The 19,164-nt window shown below is 43.0% G+C and overlaps 2 protein-coding genes across 9 annotated transcripts; both read left to right on the top strand.

Annotated features, from left to right (window-relative positions):
- Positions 1-558: 558 nt before the first annotated feature.
- Positions 559-3,961, top strand: LOC6507878 (protein FAM91A1). Its single transcript, XM_001956477.4, has 2 exons — positions 559-2,599; positions 2,658-3,961. Exons 1-2 carry the CDS (start codon positions 757-759, stop codon positions 3,653-3,655), a joined length of 2,841 nt encoding a protein of 946 aa, XP_001956513.1. The 5' UTR covers positions 559-756; the 3' UTR covers positions 3,656-3,961.
- Positions 3,962-4,181: 220 nt separating this feature from the next.
- On the top strand, positions 4,182-18,592 carry LOC6507879. 8 transcript variants are annotated; one of them, XM_032453628.2, is made up of 8 exons: positions 4,192-4,284; positions 5,610-5,628; positions 6,203-6,856; positions 11,626-12,570; positions 12,626-13,152; positions 13,915-15,478; positions 15,542-15,707; positions 17,883-18,592. In XM_032453628.2, exons 3-8 carry the CDS (start codon positions 6,415-6,417, stop codon positions 18,124-18,126), a joined length of 3,888 nt encoding a protein of 1,295 aa, XP_032309519.1. In that variant the 5' UTR covers positions 4,192-4,284; positions 5,610-5,628; positions 6,203-6,414; the 3' UTR covers positions 18,127-18,592. The 8 variants fall into 8 exon arrangements, with proteins under 8 accessions (XP_032309524.1, XP_032309518.1, XP_001956514.3 ...); XM_032453629.2 differs by having other exon boundaries at positions 5,610-5,632; XM_032453633.2 differs by lacking the exon at positions 5,610-5,628 and having other exon boundaries at positions 4,182-4,284; positions 12,626-13,146.
- Positions 18,593-19,164: the final 572 nt, after the last annotated feature.

Raw genomic sequence — 19,164 nt, 5'->3', positions numbered from 1 at the left:
ATCCCCTTCGAGAATCCATAAAAAGGCAGGGAGCCACAATATGGCCCCAGCGATGGCTATATCTTTGGCAATATTCTTCCGATTCTTAAGCGGAATACCTTAAACGATTTGTAGATCGATTCTCCATCGATCTACATTAAAATCTTAAAAAAAATGTTAAATTAAAATGTTTAGATTTTTTGTTAAGTTTTCTAGAGGATCCCCTTCGAAAATCCATAAAAAGGCAGGGAGCCACAATATGACCCCCAGCGATCTTTGGCAATATTCTTCCGATTCTTAAGCGGAATACCTTAAACGATTTTTAGATCGATTCTCCATCAATCTGCATCAAAATTTTGGCACAAAATAATTTGTATATTTTTTAAGTAATTTTTTGGAGGACCCCTTTCAAGTTCCATAAAAACGCATAAGGCCACTGCGACAGCTGTATCTTTGTCAAAAATCCTTCGATTCCTAAGCGAAAAGGATTTGCCGCTATACGTTTTTAATAAGTTTTTAAATTTAAAAACATTCGATAAAAAATATTCGACTGTTCTTTCCACGGCGTAGTGCTGCAAAACGTCCAACGTCTGCATGTTGCTATCGGCTTTTATCAGCTGTCGTCGTTTTTCTTTTTACTGCCAACGAAAAGAGGAAAATAAAGTGAAACGCAACGCGTTGCCATTAAATATACAGGGCATTTTGAAGCATAACCACGAGGGAGAGCCATGGTATGAGCTAGTCTAAAGCCAAGGAGATTCCAAGCCGAGTCCGAAGATGACGGAGAAAGAGGAGCAATCCAGTTCCGGAAGCGTGGCTGGAGGTGGTAATGGTAGTGCTGGGGGCAGGGTTGGTAGCAACTGCCAAGCCCAACTGCAGCAATGCGTGCGTGGTAATGTGTCCTGGCAGCTGCTGCCCGTCCACCTGCGATCTGTGCTGCACAACCAGCGCGACTATGAAAAGTTTGCTTTCAACTACAGCCTGAAGAATCAGCTTCGTTTCCGCGGAAATCTGGCTGCCAAGGTGTTCCGCCGGGAGCAGCGCTACTATGAGCTATTAATCCAAAAAAGCATAAACGGCCTGGGCGCCTTTCCGTACCATCTGGCCGATATTGTTACAAAGGGATTGCGGGTTACGCCCTTCAATTACTACCTGGACGTCCTGGGACAGCTGCTTAAGAGCGACAAGAGCTATGATACATTGCCAAACTTTACGGCCGCCGACTGTCTACGGGTGTTGGGAATAGGCCGGAATGAATATCTGGCCCTGATCAGCGACTTGAAGACTCATACGCCGCGTTCCCTGCTTTTTGGATCTCGACCCAATCCGCTGGACTTTCTGCCACGATTCCCCGTCCGCATCCACATGGAGCCGTGGTGGCGTCTGGATATTGGCTACGTCTTGGAGACGGACATCAAGTATTTGACGCCAGCAGAGCGTGGCCTGCTGGATGATCTAATCGACTTTGGAGCCCAGCCGGCGGGCAAGTGCGACTACGAGGTGGTGCACAGCTTGTACAAGAAGGGACTCATCTATCTGGACGTGCCCATCAGCGGCGAGGATCGCATATCCATTCCACCGCTCCGAAACTTCGTGATGAACCGTGTGAGCGGCGACTACTTTGAGAATCTTCTCTACAAGATCTTTGTTAGCGCCGATGAGCACATGACCATTGCCGAGCTGGCGCATATGCTGCAGCTGGAGCTCGATAGTGTGAAGCAAGCGGTGTCCTTCATATGCCGCCTGGGCTTTGCCCATCGGAAGCAGGACGCAGTGCAGGAGCAACAGAACCAGGCTAATCATCACAGCTGGGAGGGCTACAACCAGCAGCAAATTCCCGAGACGCCACAAATCACTCCGCTCAATTACAACCTACATGCTAGTAGCTTTGATTTCGATCAGAGTCCCAAGTCCCCGAAGACTCCCAGGGAGAAGGATAAGGACAAGGACAGCAGTTCCATTGGTTACCTATCTTCGGATGGCAACACCAGTGACTTTAGCTTCGCCAATTTAAACACCACTCCCCAGGAACCGACGAACAATAGTGACGAGCAGGATTTGAGCTCGGAACTGGAGGATCTGAGCGATAGGACTACCAAGCCACCGGCTGTCGCGGCGCCTGTTCCTGCTCCTCCGGCACCAAAGAGCGGCAAGCGAGTGGGTTTCCTCTTCGACTCCACTCTCACCGCTTTTCTGATGATGGGCAATCTGTCACCGGGCCTGAAGAACCACGCCGTGACCATGTTCGAGGTGGGCAAGTTGTGCGAGGAGAGTCTTGACAGTTTTTTGGCCGAACTGGAGCAGGTGTCACTGCTGGACGCGGAAGGAGAGGGCGACGTGTCCCGCTATTTCGCCCATGCCGTCATTTTGAGGTCCACCATCTGCTCCTTGCGCCATTTGCTTCCCGGCGGCTTAGATCTTCTTCGGTTGGAGTGTCTGGAGGGCTTGGACCGGCAGACACGGGACCGAGTACTTGAAAAAAAATACAAGTTCATTATCGCTGCCTCGCCGCTGACGGCGTCGCTGAGTCATACTTTTAGCATTCCATACTTTGGCCAATTTTTACGTAGCTCCGATGTGGCGCCTATGTGGAGCAAGCTCTTTTACAACCATATCACAGGTGCGTATCAAAATCAGAAAAAATAATAGCCATTTACTAATGATCTTGTTTCTTTAAGGTTATGGACCACCCAGTTTACTCCTATGCCGTGGAACCGTGCTCAAATCGCTGCCCCGCTTGTTCCTTGGATACGGGAAACTGTTGGTTAATATCCTGCACTCCGATTCGTATGTCCTTAACTCAGAGAACTTCCGCAACGTGAATGAGCAGCTTAAGAATGGCTGTGTTTTGCTACAAGGCTATGGGATCCGGACACCCGGAGCTCTTCATTACGAGTCGTTTCCATTCCAACCGGCGGACACGCGCCAAGCCAAATGGGCCGCCCATCGGGCTGTTCAACGGCTGTCCAACCTGATAGATTTACGCCAGCAATGCGGCTACATAACATTCCTTAACACGGGCGTACCGGATCTCGGGTGCGAGGAGTACGAGTTGAGGGTGCGCCTGAAGCCGATGCAACGCCAGAAGCGCTCCTCAATAACCCCAGCGCCCAGCAAATTCCTAAATGTGCCAAACAGCGAGGCAGCCACGCCCGCCACTGCTGAAATTACCAGTTTCCCCCTGAAGAGCCCGGATGAGAATCATTTCGCGACCACTCCAGAGCACGGTCCAGCTAACGAGTTCACCTCGCCAGACTGCAGTCAAGTGCTGGCCAGTGAACTGGCTAAGTGTAGCAGCCGGGCGGATCTGCTGTCGCAGAGTTCCGTAGAGATACCGATGGCCGAGGAGGAAGTCTCCCCCGTGGAAGAAGAGGAGGATGCGACCGAAGAGTGGACTCTTCTGGAAGTCAATTTCGGGGTTCCCCTTTTCGACGTGGACACCAATACGCGTATTTGTGAACAGCTAGTCCGGGGACTGTGCAATGACTCCAACTTGAATGCCCTCGCTTCCGTCACCGCACAGTCGCAGACTCTATTCCTGGAGTTTGTGCGGCAGTGCCTCTACTTTGAGGATGATCCGGCAAGGGAGCCGCTGCAGGCGGCCAGGCCCCTGCCGCATCCCAGAATCAGTCTGGCCTTTGAGAACGGACATGTTGCACACTGGAACGGCCGTTAGTATCGGGACAAAAGCATTCCCCGGAGCATTCCGTCTTTTTTTTCTCCCCCAGTTACTTATCAGTTTGTATAGCTAGTGGACCCGTAAACGCAAGCAGATATATTTATGTATGCCTACATATATGTAATTCCTGTAACATCTGCTAACCATCTAATGTTTACTTTTGTTTTTATTAGTTTTGTAAGTTATACGGGGAACAAGATGGGCAGTCAGATCCCCTCCAACCATATACACATGCATAGCCTGCGTTCACATATGTAAATGTATTAACTAAATGTCAGAATTAAAACAATTTTAAAATAATAAGAGTGTTTTTTACTTATTTTAATTTAAAAATTATCATTAAAGAGAGGTTGCGCTCTCCTCGGTTGTGTTATAATTTTAATTCTGCCACAATTTTATGTTTTTATTGGAGCCAAGCTTGAACTATATTTTAGAACCATAAATTTAAAATTTGTAAGCTTCTCAATAGATTTAGAAGCTCTACTGGCAGTTATCGATACATCGATAGATAACAATAATCGCTGCAGACCTACCATCTCTATGCTGATTCAAAGCTTGTCGTCGAGTTCATTACCAAAACAAAACGAAAAATTCCTGGCGCGTACCTTTCTTGCTTCCCCCAGCAAGTAAATATCTTTAAAAATACCAATTTTACGGTGAAAGTGCTAATCAAAGGTTGTGGAAACTGTGTGTATAAGTGTGAAAAATATTACAACATCGGAAATGTGGAAAAAAAGGCTGCGAAAGCAAGTGCAGGGGCAAAGAAGCAGAAAATTCAAATGCCAATACAAATCAAGTGCTTGAGGGAGGAAGAGAACAGCCCGAGAGCGTCGAGGGTGGACATGCGCTCTCTTTTGTTATCTTTTGCGCGGCAATGGCCATTCCATTCCATTGTTATTGTTTCGGACCAGTCTTAAACAAAGAATTTGGCTTTAAGTTTTTACCCCCAACATTTATTTTAAAACGATCTCACAGCTGCTTAATTTAAAAAGCGAGAGTGATCGCAAGTGTTTGGTATAAAAATAGCAAAGGCCACCTGTCGAGTGCACTGCCTGCGGATATATTTGCTCAGTCAAGCGAAAATCTGCCGAACGCTATTCTTTCGATGATATATCCGCTTTTAGCTATTCTGTTACTCAACCACCCCAGCGGGCAATTATCAATGGGTTAATTGGCCTCCACTCGATAAAGTTACTGGCCTGTCGACTAGAGCTGTCAAGTTTTCAAGAGAAATATTAAAGCAGCTCTAAAAGAATTTAAAAACAATGTATTTCTTTTCAAAAATGTTAAATATTGAAAGGGATTAAAAGTTTTTCAAGTATTGGCAACAAGACCAGTCCAATACAATTAATACTCACAGCTTAAACTTCAAAATTTTCACTTTTTAGGTTGTTTTGTTTCTTAAAATAAATTCAATTATTATTATTATTTTTTTTTTAAGTTAATCAGCAACCTTTTTGTATTTTTCAAAACCAATACAACAACCCTGAAAACTCCCAGCTGTTTACATTCTCTCTTTCTTTGATTAACAGGCTTGCCAGCTTATCAAATTAAAAACAAAATAAAAAAACTTCGAATGATAAAAATTATAAGTTTAAAAATAGTTTTAAATAGATAAAAATATAAATTTAAAAAAAATATATATTTTGTTCTTAAAATTTATTTCAAATATTTTGCATAATTGGCAACCCTACTGCGCCATGTTCTCTCTCTTGGCCTCTCTTGGCCAACACACACACCTGCTCTAACGTAACGCAACGTAACGGCTCTGCTGGCAGCGCTGCCCTGAATCGGTTGTGGCCCGAACCGGGTATAGACAAGAATGTGGTTCGAATATGGTTCGAGTCGTGTACTACCGTGGCGTGGCAGCATTCTGTTAACGTAACGTAACCGTACTGACTGATTGTATTGACTGAAAAAAAATTATTTGACATTTTTTTCTCGTTCCGAGCGGTCATGTCGCGGACTGAGTGAGTAAGCGTTAGCCATCACAACAACAACAATAACAATAAACGAGCGCGTGTCGCGAATTTGGAAAATCAAGAAAAGTTCATTATCGTCAGCAGACAAGAAGGCCAAAATTAAACAAAAAGAAAAGGGAAATGGAAAATGAAATTGAAATGCAAGTGAAAAGTCCGAACGGACCCTGCCCTTGAAAGTGTGTGTATGTGTTGGCCCTAAGTTCTGATGTGTGTGTGTGTGTGCTGCCACTGGCACTGCTGGGCTGCTGCCTCCAAAAGTGTTGATTGTAAAAATAAAATATTCGATTAAGTTCGGAGGGGCAACCTTGAAAAGGCAGCCAAAAGATTCTTAGTTCCTCTTCGACTTTTTGGCTATTTTTATGCGTTTGGAAAATGCCTGAATAGTTTTCTTCTGAAAGTGTCCAATAGGAAATGCCTTGTCTTGTCCATTTTTACAATTCAACGTGTGTCAGTGTCAGTCCTTCTATTTCGTTTTGGGCGTGAGCTTGCATTCTTAAACATAACAAAAAAAGAGAAGAAAACAAAAAGAAATTTATGTAATTTTCACACCTTCGTCCGCCAGGTAATCAGCAGCCAGCAGGAATTCACTTTGACAGGATGTGGAAAGCGTAGTACGGCACGAACGGAAGGAAAAACGTGGAAATGACTAGCTAATTAATTAGCTAAGTAGGCAGCAGAGAGAGAGCAGAGAGCAGAGAAAATAGGTGTACCCCCTTTAGAATAGGACGAAGAGTTCAGATTGGTTGAAATTTTGTAGCGACCAAGGCTTTAAATATGACATCATACGCAAATGATACAACGACCACAACTTCAGGAGCAACTGCAGCAGCAGCAGCAACAACAAGTTCCGAGGCAACATCAGGGGGCGTGGCCACTGCAGTAGGAGCAGGAGCATCAGCAGACCCATCCAAAGCCAAGGGCCATCGTGACAACTTGTCAATTGGGAGGAGGACGACAGGATACGGCGAGGAGGACGATGGCAATAGCAGCGATGGCCGGGAGAAGGCCGACACCACGCCGGAGAATATCAAGAAAATAGCCGAGATAATGGAAGGAGCCGAAGACGGAGCCTCCCCAACATCACCCGCTCTCTCCCCCCGGCATGTCCAGCTCAGGCATCCCGTCAATCCTGGCTTCGTGGGCCTCGGTGCTGCCATCGATGAGTCCAGTGGCAAGTTCTGTCTTGGCAAGCCGCCACCATCTCCAGCCGAAAGAGGTGAGATTCTAGACTAAAATGATTCTAGCTTTCAGGACACAGGATCAGGACTAAACCTGAACTAAAAAAACATAAAACTTTAAGCCCAGAACTATATTGATGGCTAATTTCCAGGTTTGTGGCTGGTCTTGTCTGTTTTTTTTGTTAATTTGAATTTTTAATGAAGCTATTTTGTGCGGGGCTTTGTGGCCATGGCTAAGCGCAAATATTTATTGCAAGAGTCATGCCTGGTCGCCACACACACTCCCAAACATACACCTAGTTTGTGTTGGCACAGTGGGCCGGGTATGGTTGAAAAGCCAGTTTCGAGAAAGTGGAACGGGATCAATAGCCCGACTGGCTGGCTGGCTGGCAAGTGACATCAGCTTTGATATTTATGGCACTGTGACACCAAAAGAAAGAGTTCTCTAAACGATGAACCGGAAATCAAGTAATCCCTAAATGAAATATTTAAGATTTAAGTATAGAAATTGTTTATTTTTTTATTAGGAAACATTTAAACTCCTCCATTGATTGATTTTATTGCCTTTTAAGCAAAAGTCTAAGCAAAATAATCTCTGAAAATGAACTTTTCAAAAAAGCACTTTAAAACTTAATAAAATAAATATTATTGTTTGAAATGCAAATTCCAAACAAGAAGCATTTTGGAGTAAACAACTCGTATATTTTGGATAAAGATATAGACAAAAAGAGCATGCAGATTGCCCCCAAAATGAATGTGATTTGCGTAAATGGTTGTCTGGAATTCTTTGTTTTCAATTAAATATTTTTCTGCTCAAGATTCGCATGGGAAGTCTGGGGAGGCAGACCTAGAGACCGGATCGGATCCCAGTAACCTCCAATCGATCAACGCCCGCAGCTGGCGGCGCTGCTGAGTCATTCATTCCACTTCCACTTCACAAATCAGTTTTACTTTTGAGTTTTATTTTTTTATTTTTATTTTTTTGCCAATGAATTGCGTGCAAGGAATGAAAATGTGTGAGATAATGACGGCGACTGTTCAAATTTTGTAAGATTTGGCAAGCGCCTCGGAACAAATACATACAAAAACTGATAAAAATTTCGAAATGAGAGATTTATGAGAAACAAATCAGTCCACTCAAGGGGGGGTACTGCTTTTGCTTTTCACTTCAAATTCAGGTGTCACTTGTTAGCCAACTGGGAATGGGGATTATGTCACTTGGCTAACTGATTCAGTTCACAGCTGAGATCTGGAATTTGTAGTTTCAATTCTAATATTATTCTAGTCACGTGAAATATTTTTTTTAAATTTATAAATACATTTTTTATTTAAAAGCCTATGTAGCCTAATCTTAGAGAAAAATTATTTCTTGGCGTATAGCCAAGAATCAAATGGAATCAGAACAAATCTTCTTGGTTATGGCCTTGCTCTAAAATTGATTAAGTTTCGGTATGCCTAATTAGATTTATTATTATTTCATTAAAAAACTGTCTTGAAAGTATGTCAAAAATGTTGTCTCAAAATATAACAATTAATGATTAATGACATGTTATCGAAATTCATCGAAATATAATCGATAGTAACAGAGTAAGTGCTTAATGGTTGTCAAATTGTTTTCATCTTCAAAAGAAAATTACACTGCACTACTTCTGAGAGTTTCTTCTTCGAAGATCTCAACGATCTCAAGTGTATAATGAAAACTCCATATAAGCCAAACAATCGCCGATAACAAGGCGCTACAAATAGCCCCAGTCGATGACCTCATTCGCAGATGACAAATGATGATGATGATGGTCATCAGTGATCACCCAATGGCTTTCTCTGGTGTCTGAATCTAAATAAATTATTAATAACAATTATTTAAATGCAAAAAGTTAACCCCATCGAATGGCAAAAGCAGAAAAATCAAAACCGAAACTCAATTTTATGATCGATTGTTTCAAAAATTACGTAAAATGCAATTAGCAAAAGCTAATCGGAAACCGATTGTCTGTCAGAGTGTGAGAATCGGTTAGTGATTTCCGTCTAGCATTCGCTCGATTATCTCAGACCCGATTGCAGTTTATTACCAAATTTGTTAACACTCTGCGAAGTGAAAAGCAAATGTTTAAAAATCGGCGGGCGGTCACACAATTTCCTCTGCTCGACTTTCCCAAAAAACAAAAAATAATAAAATAAAATAAAACACAACAATAGCTGACCAACACAAGTATTGCAAGTGTGTTTATTTGGTTGTATTTTTTATTTATTGCGAAAAGTAAAAGCGACTACACAAAACCGACAAAAGACTTTTGAACAAGCCACTCGACACACGGCTCCACGGTCCACAGCAATGGCAATAATAATAATAATAATAATGGCCAATAGTAGTAATGCCCAGCATTTGTGTGTTGTGCCAACAGTTTTCAATTGTTGGCCCATAGAAAACTCGATGGCCCGAAGAGGTGGACGATGGAGGGGATGGGACGGACTACTACTGCCAACGATAACTTGATAGAAGACATTTTATGGCCATGCACAGTGGGCAGAGTAATTACCGTTAGTCGGTCGGCGTTACCAATTGTGGTCTATTGTCTATATCGGTGATTGCTAGTCGGCTCTAGCCGCTATAGCGGCTCTCCAAAGTGCTTCCTGCCAAATTGCATTGCAAATTTTCCAATCCAGCAACCGAATAATGTCGTTCTAGATTCTGTAGTCAGTTGGAAATTATAATAAAGAGGAGTTTATTCATTTTATATTGTTAGTTTTCAAATAAAAACTTGGGAAGTTAGAGATCTAGTATAAAATCTATATATTATTCGGTTAAATAAATAAACCACAGTCCTGAATGTATAAGTTATACTACTGAATTTTGTTTTAATTCGTCACCAATATTTATATCACATATTTTTAGCGCTCGTGGCAGGTTTTTTGAGCTTAAAATTTCAAGGAAACGATGGGTCTGCCAAGACCAGACAGAAGTTTTCATTATTAAAAACTTTTTGGGAAAACTGAGACCATTTTTCCACCATTTGTTTTCTTAAAAATAAGCTTGACAAATACATAAGGCGTTCAATGAAAAACCAGATATTAATAATTTAAATAAATAAACCACAAAATTGGAGACCTATATGAGCAATATTTCTGAATAATATATTTTTTCGTCACCAAAGTAGTTATCAAATATTTTGAGCGTGACATGCCCGTTCGTCATTGGTATTAGGAGTTGGAATCTCAATTCCGCAATTGAAAACTTCAAGGAAGCTCTAAACGTGGAAGACAAACCATAAGTTTTCTTTCTTAAAAACCAATTGAAAACTGAACTTTTTCCCACCATTTGTTTTCAACTAAAAACTCGAGAAGTAAGCGATTCAATGGCAAAACAGATACTATTCGGTTTAAATAAATAATCCACAGTACTGGATATATGAGCAATATTTCCCAAAGCTATTTGATGAGAACTCGAGAACAAAGAAAATAAATATGTTTTTGCCAGACTTTTGTGATTCCCATTAGGCAGTTGCATTTGAGGTTGAAATGCGAGAACCTCCGCTGGGCTTTAATTACCTCAACAAGTTAATTTACGCCCATCAAAAATGATAAATTCAAATGCGGAACTTGTTTAAATAATAATGAGATACTTGAGTTTATAAAATATATAGTATTATTTATTTTTGGACATGATTTTCCTCCTCATTAGTTTCTTAAATGGTTTAATTTTAATTTCTTTTAATTTCACACTGTATCTAATTATATCTCGTTATCACCTAGACTCTTTATTTAATTTAAATTTTAAACAAATATATGTATAATTTATGGTTCGTGACCAAAATCATGTTCAAAATAAGGCTGTGAAATCTATTGTAATAAATATGGGCATCCCACGAAACATATATACTTTTTTTTTTTCATTGAAAACTAAAACTATTTCAACGAAATGGACGGAAGCCACCTGCAGGCGGTGGTGGTCTTACCATGGCCAGTAAAGTTTGGTAGAGCGTAAAAGTTTTGTTGGCCTGCCCCTGGAACAAAGGAAGAAAAAAAAAAAACCTGCAATTGACCGAAATCAGCGAACTCTAACCTTCACTTTCCGGGTAACCAGGGGGGCCTCCTTATACAGAGCGTACGTGTAGAAGCTACCCATCCATAGATCACGATTCTGAGAGGCGGCCCCCTAGATGGTGCCTCCTAGTGTGTGTGTTTGTGCCACTTCGCGTGGCAGAGCTGAAAGCAAATTGTTTGATTTTCTTTTCTGCTCGAGAGCTGGGCCGCGGAAATGTATAGAAATTGTTGGCGGAAACGGTGAGGGATCACCCCGGGCAGCAGGTGGGCGTTACAATAGGGCTCTTTTAATAGGTTTGTTGGAAACTATAGGCTTTATAGACCGTAATTGTCGTCCGGAATGGGGAAGCTTGATAAAATATCTCTTGGTCTTTGGTCTTCGAGTTCCATAACAGGTGTTTGTCATTCAATTGGCCAATATTTGGGGCTGTCTTTATAAGGTTTTTGATTGTTTTTTTGGCTAAGATTTTCAAATATGGTTATTTCTTGTTATAAGACATTATAAGAGAGTCTTCTTTGGCTTAAGTATATTTAGTTATTAAAATAATAATACTATTATCTACTATAAAAGAGCACCCATCTGACATAGAACCGTTCCTGACTTTCTCTCTTGCCACTTGAGTTGCTGCGAGTTGAGTTTAATTCAAAGTCTAAGCCGGCAGCCGCTTAGTTTCGTTTTCACCGCATAAACGCTAATAATAAAAATAATAATAATAACTGTAAATAAATGCTAATTTAATTTTACTTCTTTTGTGTTCCATTGCAGCGGCTTCAGTGCAAAGTCGAACGAACCACTCCAGTGGCCATAAATCTACACCAGCGGTGGATCGGGATGATGAGGAGAACTCGAGCGAGTCGAATACCACGACGACGGCCACCAAACAGGCGCTGGCCTTCACCATTGATCATTTCGACGCCTCGGAGAACGATGCTGCGGCTCAGGCGGCGCGCTACAAGAACATGATGGAGCGCTTCCAGAATCGTCACAAGCGCGGTGCCTCCATGTCCAAACTGGAGACGGACAACACGACTACTACTACCAATACCACCTCAAACAGTGGCCGCCACTCGCAGCGTAGCAGCCTGGATGCCGGCAGCAGCATGGCGGATGACATCTCCTCGCTAACAGCTGCCACACCCAACAGCGAACAGGCCCCGCCGACGGCGGTGAAGATGCGGGTCAGGGATCGTAGTGCATCCCGAGTGCGTGACGCCTCCAAGCGTCACAGTTGGTCGCCCAGGAGCTCAGCCAACGGTCCAGAGCCGACAACGGCTCCAACGGCTGCACGACCCGCCGCTGGCCGTTCCAAGCTGCCACCTCCGCCGGCGGCCGCCAAGGGTACCTCCAATTCGGTGGCCAATCGCACAACGAATCAGTTCACTCCACGCTCCACCGCCATGCAGCTGGCCCTGCGCCAGGTGGAGATGCTATGTCCGCAACCACCGCTGGCGGATGGCAAGTCGCTGGCCGAAAACGATGCGGTGAGTGAAGCGGGCACCTACACCCTCGACGGGGACAACTACACGGAGGAACAGAAGGATCTCATGAACATCGACCGGAATGCCAAGGAAGCGGCCGCCAAGCTGCGACCCAAACAACTGCCGGTGAAGGCCAATCGGGGCAGCAACGTCCTGGAGGTGAACTACTACCATGAAACGCCGCTGCAGGAGCAGCAGCCACAGCAACTGCCGCCCCAGAGGAGCTCCACAGGTCAGTAGATAAAAGCCCATCGTGTTTGCAAATGAATAATGGCTTCCGATTGCAGGTGCCTATTTGGATCAATTGAAAAGTCGCGTGCTACGGCAACAGGTTCCCCCATCGCCACCAACGCCCCCTTCGCCGGCGGCGGATGTGGGCTGCTTCACCAGTGTCACCACCAGCGGTGTGCTGGCAAAGCAGCGCGCCTTGGACACCCATCCCAAGCTCACCCGTCACACGCACAGCCTGTCCACCTCGCAGATCGACAGCTCCGAGTACGTCAGCAACGAGGCCAAGCTCCGGCACACTCAGGCCCTGGCTGGCTCGGCCACCGATCGCCAGAAGGCCGAGTATCGCCTGAATGTGTTCACCACCAGCACCAGCCAGCCATCCGGCCACCATCAGCTCCCCGAGACTCCGACCACGCCTACCCAGGGCTCGGAAGCCGCTCTACTGCAGACGGCCCAGACCAAGCAGGACTGGATCCAGGAGTGGGCCCGTAATGCCCGGGCCCGCAGCTTGGCCCAGGATGTCAACGGCACGAGTGCCAGTCGCCGCAAACAGCAGCAGCAGCAGCAACAACAGCAGGTACAGGTGAGTTGGGGGAAACCGGTCCAGGGATTTGGAGGTGATCGGATGGAGGTCTTTTTTGGAAAAAAACCAATTTGTTTGCAAATTTGTATTAAGCTGTTGTAGAACTTGTCACAGAAAGTGAGTCATAATTTTGTTTAATTTTGAAGATGCTACAGGTTGGAGGTGATTCATAGAGGCTTTAGTGTTGTTTTCATGTTTAAATATTAATTGTTTTATGTTTTTAAAGATTTAAATTGAAAGAGTTTGTGTTTAAACTTTGTTTATTAAAGTATTAAGGTTCTTTTTAAAGAATAATTATATTTTATTCTATAAAAATACCTTATTTGTGGACTATAATTTATTGTAGCGTATCCAATTTCTTTTAGTTAATTGATTTATTTTTTATTTAAAATTTCCTTTAAAAAACAAATTTTTTTTAGGTCAAATTTGAATTTATAATTTATCAAGATTTATTAGCATAGTTTAGCACAATATGCCGGCTTAATAGATCTCAATCTTTGACATTGATAAAGAGACAGGCATAGACTTTCATAATATGGCATTAACTGGTTTATAGTCCATCATAAAGACATAAAAAAGATATATCTAACTATGAGCTTATAATCTTATTTGAATTCTACACACTGTGTAAAAACATGTAAATATTCTAGACACCAACTTATCCTTGACATAAACCACTCTCCCTTCCACCAACACAATCTATAGCATACTTATTTGGTCAGTTCCAACCAAAATACTAATCCTTTTATTCTCTTCCTTCAGCAACTAATGACACGCAGCTACAACTGCTCCGATACTGGTGGCGATTCCTTGACGGACGACAGCCTGAGCTTGTACAACCAGCAGCGCCAGTATGCGGCTGCTGCCAAGCTGAATCGCAGCCTGGCGGAGCGGTACCGACTGATGGGCGACTGCGACTACGCCAGCGATCCGGCGTTGTGCAGCCACGGCGGCCAGGTGATGGAGCCTCCTTACAAGCCGCCAAAGAGTCCCAGCAAGATACCTTCGCCGCTGCACACGCTGGGTCGTGCGCGCAGTGCCAGTCGCTCGCGTCCACCGACAGATGCCTACTTGGAACAAACGGCGGCGGCCATCAGTAATCTCCAGCAGTCACTCTCCCGCCGGAGCTCAATCAAATCCCCGGCCCAGGGTAGCCCACAGCACAGCCTGGAGTCAGGGGGCATGGGAGCAGGAGCAGGCGGTGGTTATCGGCGTTCGCCTCTCCATCGGGCGCTCATGACCAGCAGCATCAACGAGGCGCAGCTGCAGCTGCTCACCAGCGGCGAGTATCTGCTGAAGCAGTTGCGGCGCCGCAAGAACTCGCTGGAGTACGATCCCGGCCAGGAAGTGGAGCAGCCGGAACCAGTTGCAGCCCCCTTGTCGCCGCTGCGTCGATCGAGCAGTTTCCAACAGCAACAGGGCCAGCAGCATCCCGTGCGTCAGGCCCGTCCCAATTTCCAGAACCTCTACACACCGCCTGCTGCCCGCCACGCCCACGCCCTGAGCACCGCCCACCAGCAGCAGCAGCTGAAGAAGTCCGCCAGCAGCAATAACTTTGAACAAACCTACAGCGACTACGACAACGAGCTGCAGTACTACATCAACGACGAGGATGAGATGGGCACCTCGGGCGCCTACTACTCCAGCAACGAGGAGGAGGAGGAAGTGCCGGAGGAGTCGCAGGGATCGGTGCCGTTGAGCAACACGCGCATGAACAAGGCGCTGCTGATGAGGATCGAGAGGAGCAAGCAGCGTGTGGCCGGAGGACAGACACCGGCCAAGCCGACCTCAGCCCCGGCCGGAAAACTCAGTGTGGCCCAGCAGAGTGGAGCCGGTCTGGTGGCCTGTCCCAATACCCCGGAAATGCCGCGCCGTGGCATCAAAAGTGCTCCGAGAGCAGCGGCACCCGGATCCGGTAATCGCAACACCCGCCAGTCCATGCCCAGGGAGACGAGTCTCAGCCGGTTGGCCCAGCAGGTGCCCAGTTCGCTGGCCAATGCCAAGAAGCAGCTTCTGCAAACCGCCAATGCCGGCGTGGGCTCCAATCAGCGGGTGCAGCCCAAGTATTTGGATATATCCAAGTACAAGCCAGTGCAGTCGAACAATTTTCTACGCAAGAATGACTCCAAGAGCACGCTGAAGCCATCTGATCCGATGAAGCGCAGTCCCAGTGCCTCCTCGATGGGCTTGACCCGCGGCGACGGAACCAGAGCCAGTAACCGTAGTGTACGGAGTATGGCCTCGGCCATGAACACCAGTACTACGTCTTTGGGAGGCGGAAATCCAGGAGCCAGGGCTTCGTCCTCAGTGCGACGTGATGCTTCAGGTAGGGATTAACATTAACTTCCTTTTTTTAAGATTATTTTAAAATAATTTTTTTAATTTTTAGTTAACAAGCAAAAGGAAGCCGAGATGGCCATGTGGAAGCGGCGCTCCACCTACGATCCCATGAAGGCGGCTGCCGAGGATCGGCGCAAGAAAGAGGAGGCCCGTCGGGCCCAGACCCAGGTTCAGCGACAAATCAACGATGTGGCCGATGAAGTGCCTTTCGAGAGGTAAATTAGATAACTAATAAGGATACCCTTTCTTAGATAAAGTTATAGACCCAACAGTTTATAGATAGTCTAGTTCATGAAACTAAAAAGAAAGGACTGAAGCCTTTTAGGAAAGGTTCTTTAGAGTTATAAACATATGTCTCTCACTAGAAAATTTCCACACTTAAATCAGATTTTAAAATTATCTCTAAAAGAAATAGCAAAAATGAAATTAAAATCAATTTTGCATTCTTAACAGACTATTGCTCTTTTCAATTGAAGAATTTTAATGAAAAGGTATGCAAGTGAAGAAATAAATACATTTTCCTTTAATATTAAAGCTCTTCATTAAAAAATAGTTCCATAAAATATAAAGCTTCTGTCATATCATTAAAGAAAGTATTTTAATCCATATATAAGATTCAGTAATTCCTAGGCAGACCTAAGAGTTATTATAGAGTGTAGTATTATTTAATTTCCATACAGCCTACTATAATTATTTGATACATATTTTTGAATTATCTGAATATGATTTGTAACCTTTATTTTGGTTCTTTTATTAGCTTAAGGTTATGGGTAATTTCGCGGCTAGAGGTAAAGGTGCGTTCTGGACAAATAGACAATTATAATAGCTATAATCCAACTATCTCTCATGACTCACTTCTAGTTGTTGAATCTTTTGATTTTTTATCGATTTAAAATCTCAATTAGTAGTGGCTAAGAAATGACTTAACACCGCATCGGAATATTAGGAATTAAGTCGTAAATGATCCAGCATTCTGTACTTATGATTTTGCTAATTGATTTCTTCTCTTTTAATTTCTAAACACCCGATATAAAAAAACCTCAAACACACACCACACACAACCCAACAACAATACAACACAACACAACCACGAAAACCAATCAAATATTAATCGGTAGACCATCACGATCCCACTACCGCCGTGGACAATTATGACCAACGGATGGTGTGTTAGTTACCGACTTCTGAGCCATCAACCTAAACATTCAGTCGACTATCTTTCCACGAATTAACGCTATAAAAAATATATATATAAATATACTTTCCACTACCGACACATGCCACACGATCTAAATGAAATATGAAATAATATAAACACGATGCAAGCAGCAGAGGCAGCAGTGATTGTGCCACTAGAATTCCATTCTAGTGTCATATAGAATCAAATCAAAACGAAACGAACTGCGATCATTTTGAGAAGGGATCTATTTCGCGTAGTATCCGATCCAAATATACGATTCAAATCTAATTCAACGAGAAAGAAACAGAGCCAACCCGATGTCCGGCCATAACATCATATCGCCAATGTAATAGAGAGTTTCATCCGATCTCAATGTAGTAATAATGTTAAGCATTATATGCATAAAATATCAATCATTTTGTTGTTGTTCGCAATTGTTGTTGTGCAATTGTCTCGACCAATTTGTTCGTTCGTCAGTTCGTTAGTTACTTTCTTGTCTTGTTGCGGCTTCATTTGATTTTGTTTGGCATTCGCATTTGCAGTTGCAGTCGCATTCTCGCATTGCAATGAAAAGCTCTCAATAGATTGCGAAACTAACTGCATCAAGTCTAACATTATGCAAGTAAAAATCATTAGAACACTGCATTGGTAGCTCATTAATTAGAGTTTTGAATAGAGGTGGTTAAGAATTGATTGGAAGTTTCTTTGAATTGTATAGAATACTAATCAGATATATGTTTCTTTCCAAAAAAAATTAACTTTCATAGAACCACCAATTAACTTTTCAAACTCAACCCAAAATTAGCCATTTCAAAAAATCCCTCATTACCTTGTACAGTTGATGCCACTTTTCTAATCAAACATGTTATAATTACTTACTAGTTTGCTCCCTAACGATTATCAAAAAATGGTTTTAAGAATTGTACAAATGTTTGTCCTGTTTAATTACCTAACCGACCTCACATCCATCCACCTAACCAACAATAAACTTAACCACATACAAGCCAAATCAGTAGACCAAGCTAACACAACGTTTAAACGCTTTCTTAGAAGTCTCAAAAACAAAAAAATGAAAACTCACCCAAGATCGAGTAAATACACATCACATACCATCCAAATTGTTTGCATTTGCGATATGTGCATATAGAACTATCCTAATAATTATTATAAAATATAAAAAACATACTAATCCTTAATTATTTAAATACAGTGTGCTGCGCCCGGCCAACAACTTGACTATCACCGGCGGGGGAATCGGCTACAGTCCTCGAAACTCAATGGAAAACGACGCCTGGACGCTTGGTGAGTCCTCGGAGTTTGGCGAATATCCCGACGACTACGATGAGAACGACGAGGAGGTCGATGAGGAGGAGATCGACTATGTGGGCCAGGAGTCCGATGAGGTTTTCGAGGCTGAACCCGGCGGAGAGGCGGAGATCCAGGCCGTCGAGTAGGTCCTCAGAGAAACAACATAACACAAAACCAGCAACAGTGATATACAAATTCGATATATACATAACTCTATATATATAATTATATATGTATAACATATTGTATTAGCGATGGATAATGCAAACTAGGACTAACCCTGATTTAATGAGAAAATGATTCGTCACTAGAGTTAAAGCCCGAGAGATCGGCTTATTCGTCTAATTTATATGAAGTTTATAATTTGAATACCGAAAATCATCGAATAATCTAATAAAATGGAAATGCTTTGTGGAGAAAATATTCAAAAGTTATAATTTGTTCAAAATGCCATAGAAGTCTCTTTTGTAAAGCTTTTAAAATTATTATTTTTTTTAATATAAATTCTATCACTGTCGGTTATGGTGCGAACAATTGCATAAAATCGAAAAGAAAAAATACTCAGATATATCCAGGATAAGAAAGGGCTAGCAAAATAGACTGGAATCGAAACAGGATAATTTTAAGATTTGGAAGAAAGAAAAACTACTGACCAAAAGGAATTGAATTGTTTTGTAAAAAATAAAAGAGCTAATGCGTAGAGAGATCAGCCCTTTCTTGACGAATTCAAAGACGAATGCCGGGATTTTATGCTGAAATGAAACTAGTTTGTTTTCGGTACGAATTTGTAGTTACTTACGGTACGGTACGGTACGGTAGGAAGTCATGTCGGTAGGTTTTTATAAAAATATATCGGAAGCAAGGAAGGAAGGATTATAGCTTACATAACAAATTATGATGATATGGTCTAGTTTTATATAAATGCATACAATACACTAGCCGAGTACTTCTTATACAGACGCTTAGTTTATAATGGATATTATATAAATGGAGCATATGTGGTATTCGCTTTAAAATCAACTAAATTGTTAAAGTATTTCTCTTCTGAAGCAGAACACACAAATATCATATAGTGCTGGTGTCGGTGTCCATATTAGCAACTGCTCCCTGGATTTGGGTTCATTTAAATACAATTTTAAACTTATACACTGCTATTTTAATTAGAAACTCCAAATGCCCAAGTC

This window comes from Drosophila ananassae, chromosome 2R (assembly GCF_017639315.1).
Source record: "Drosophila ananassae strain 14024-0371.13 chromosome 2R, ASM1763931v2, whole genome shotgun sequence".
Taxonomy (NCBI): Eukaryota; Metazoa; Arthropoda; class Insecta; order Diptera; family Drosophilidae; genus Drosophila; species Drosophila ananassae.
Note: the sequence above shows the minus strand (reverse complement) of the source record. Positions and strands in the feature narration are given on the sequence as shown.

Bases quoted from the DNA above. Each gene is read 5' to 3' on its own strand.
- LOC6507878 (XM_001956477.4), top strand. From the start codon at position 757: ATGACGGAGAAAGAGGAGCAATCCAGTTCCGGAAGCGTGGCTGGAGGT. The intron at 2,600-2,657 runs GTGCGTATCAAA...TGTTTCTTTAAG, and splicing joins CTTTTACAACCATATCACAG to GTTATGGACCACCCAGTTTA.
- LOC6507879 (XM_032453627.2), top strand. From the start codon at position 6,415: ATGACATCATACGCAAATGATACAACGACCACAACTTCAGGAGCAACT. The intron at 6,857-11,625 runs GTGAGATTCTAG...GTTCCATTGCAG, and splicing joins ACCATCTCCAGCCGAAAGAG to CGGCTTCAGTGCAAAGTCGA. The intron at 15,479-15,541 runs GTAGGGATTAAC...TTTAATTTTTAG, and splicing joins AGTGCGACGTGATGCTTCAG to TTAACAAGCAAAAGGAAGCC.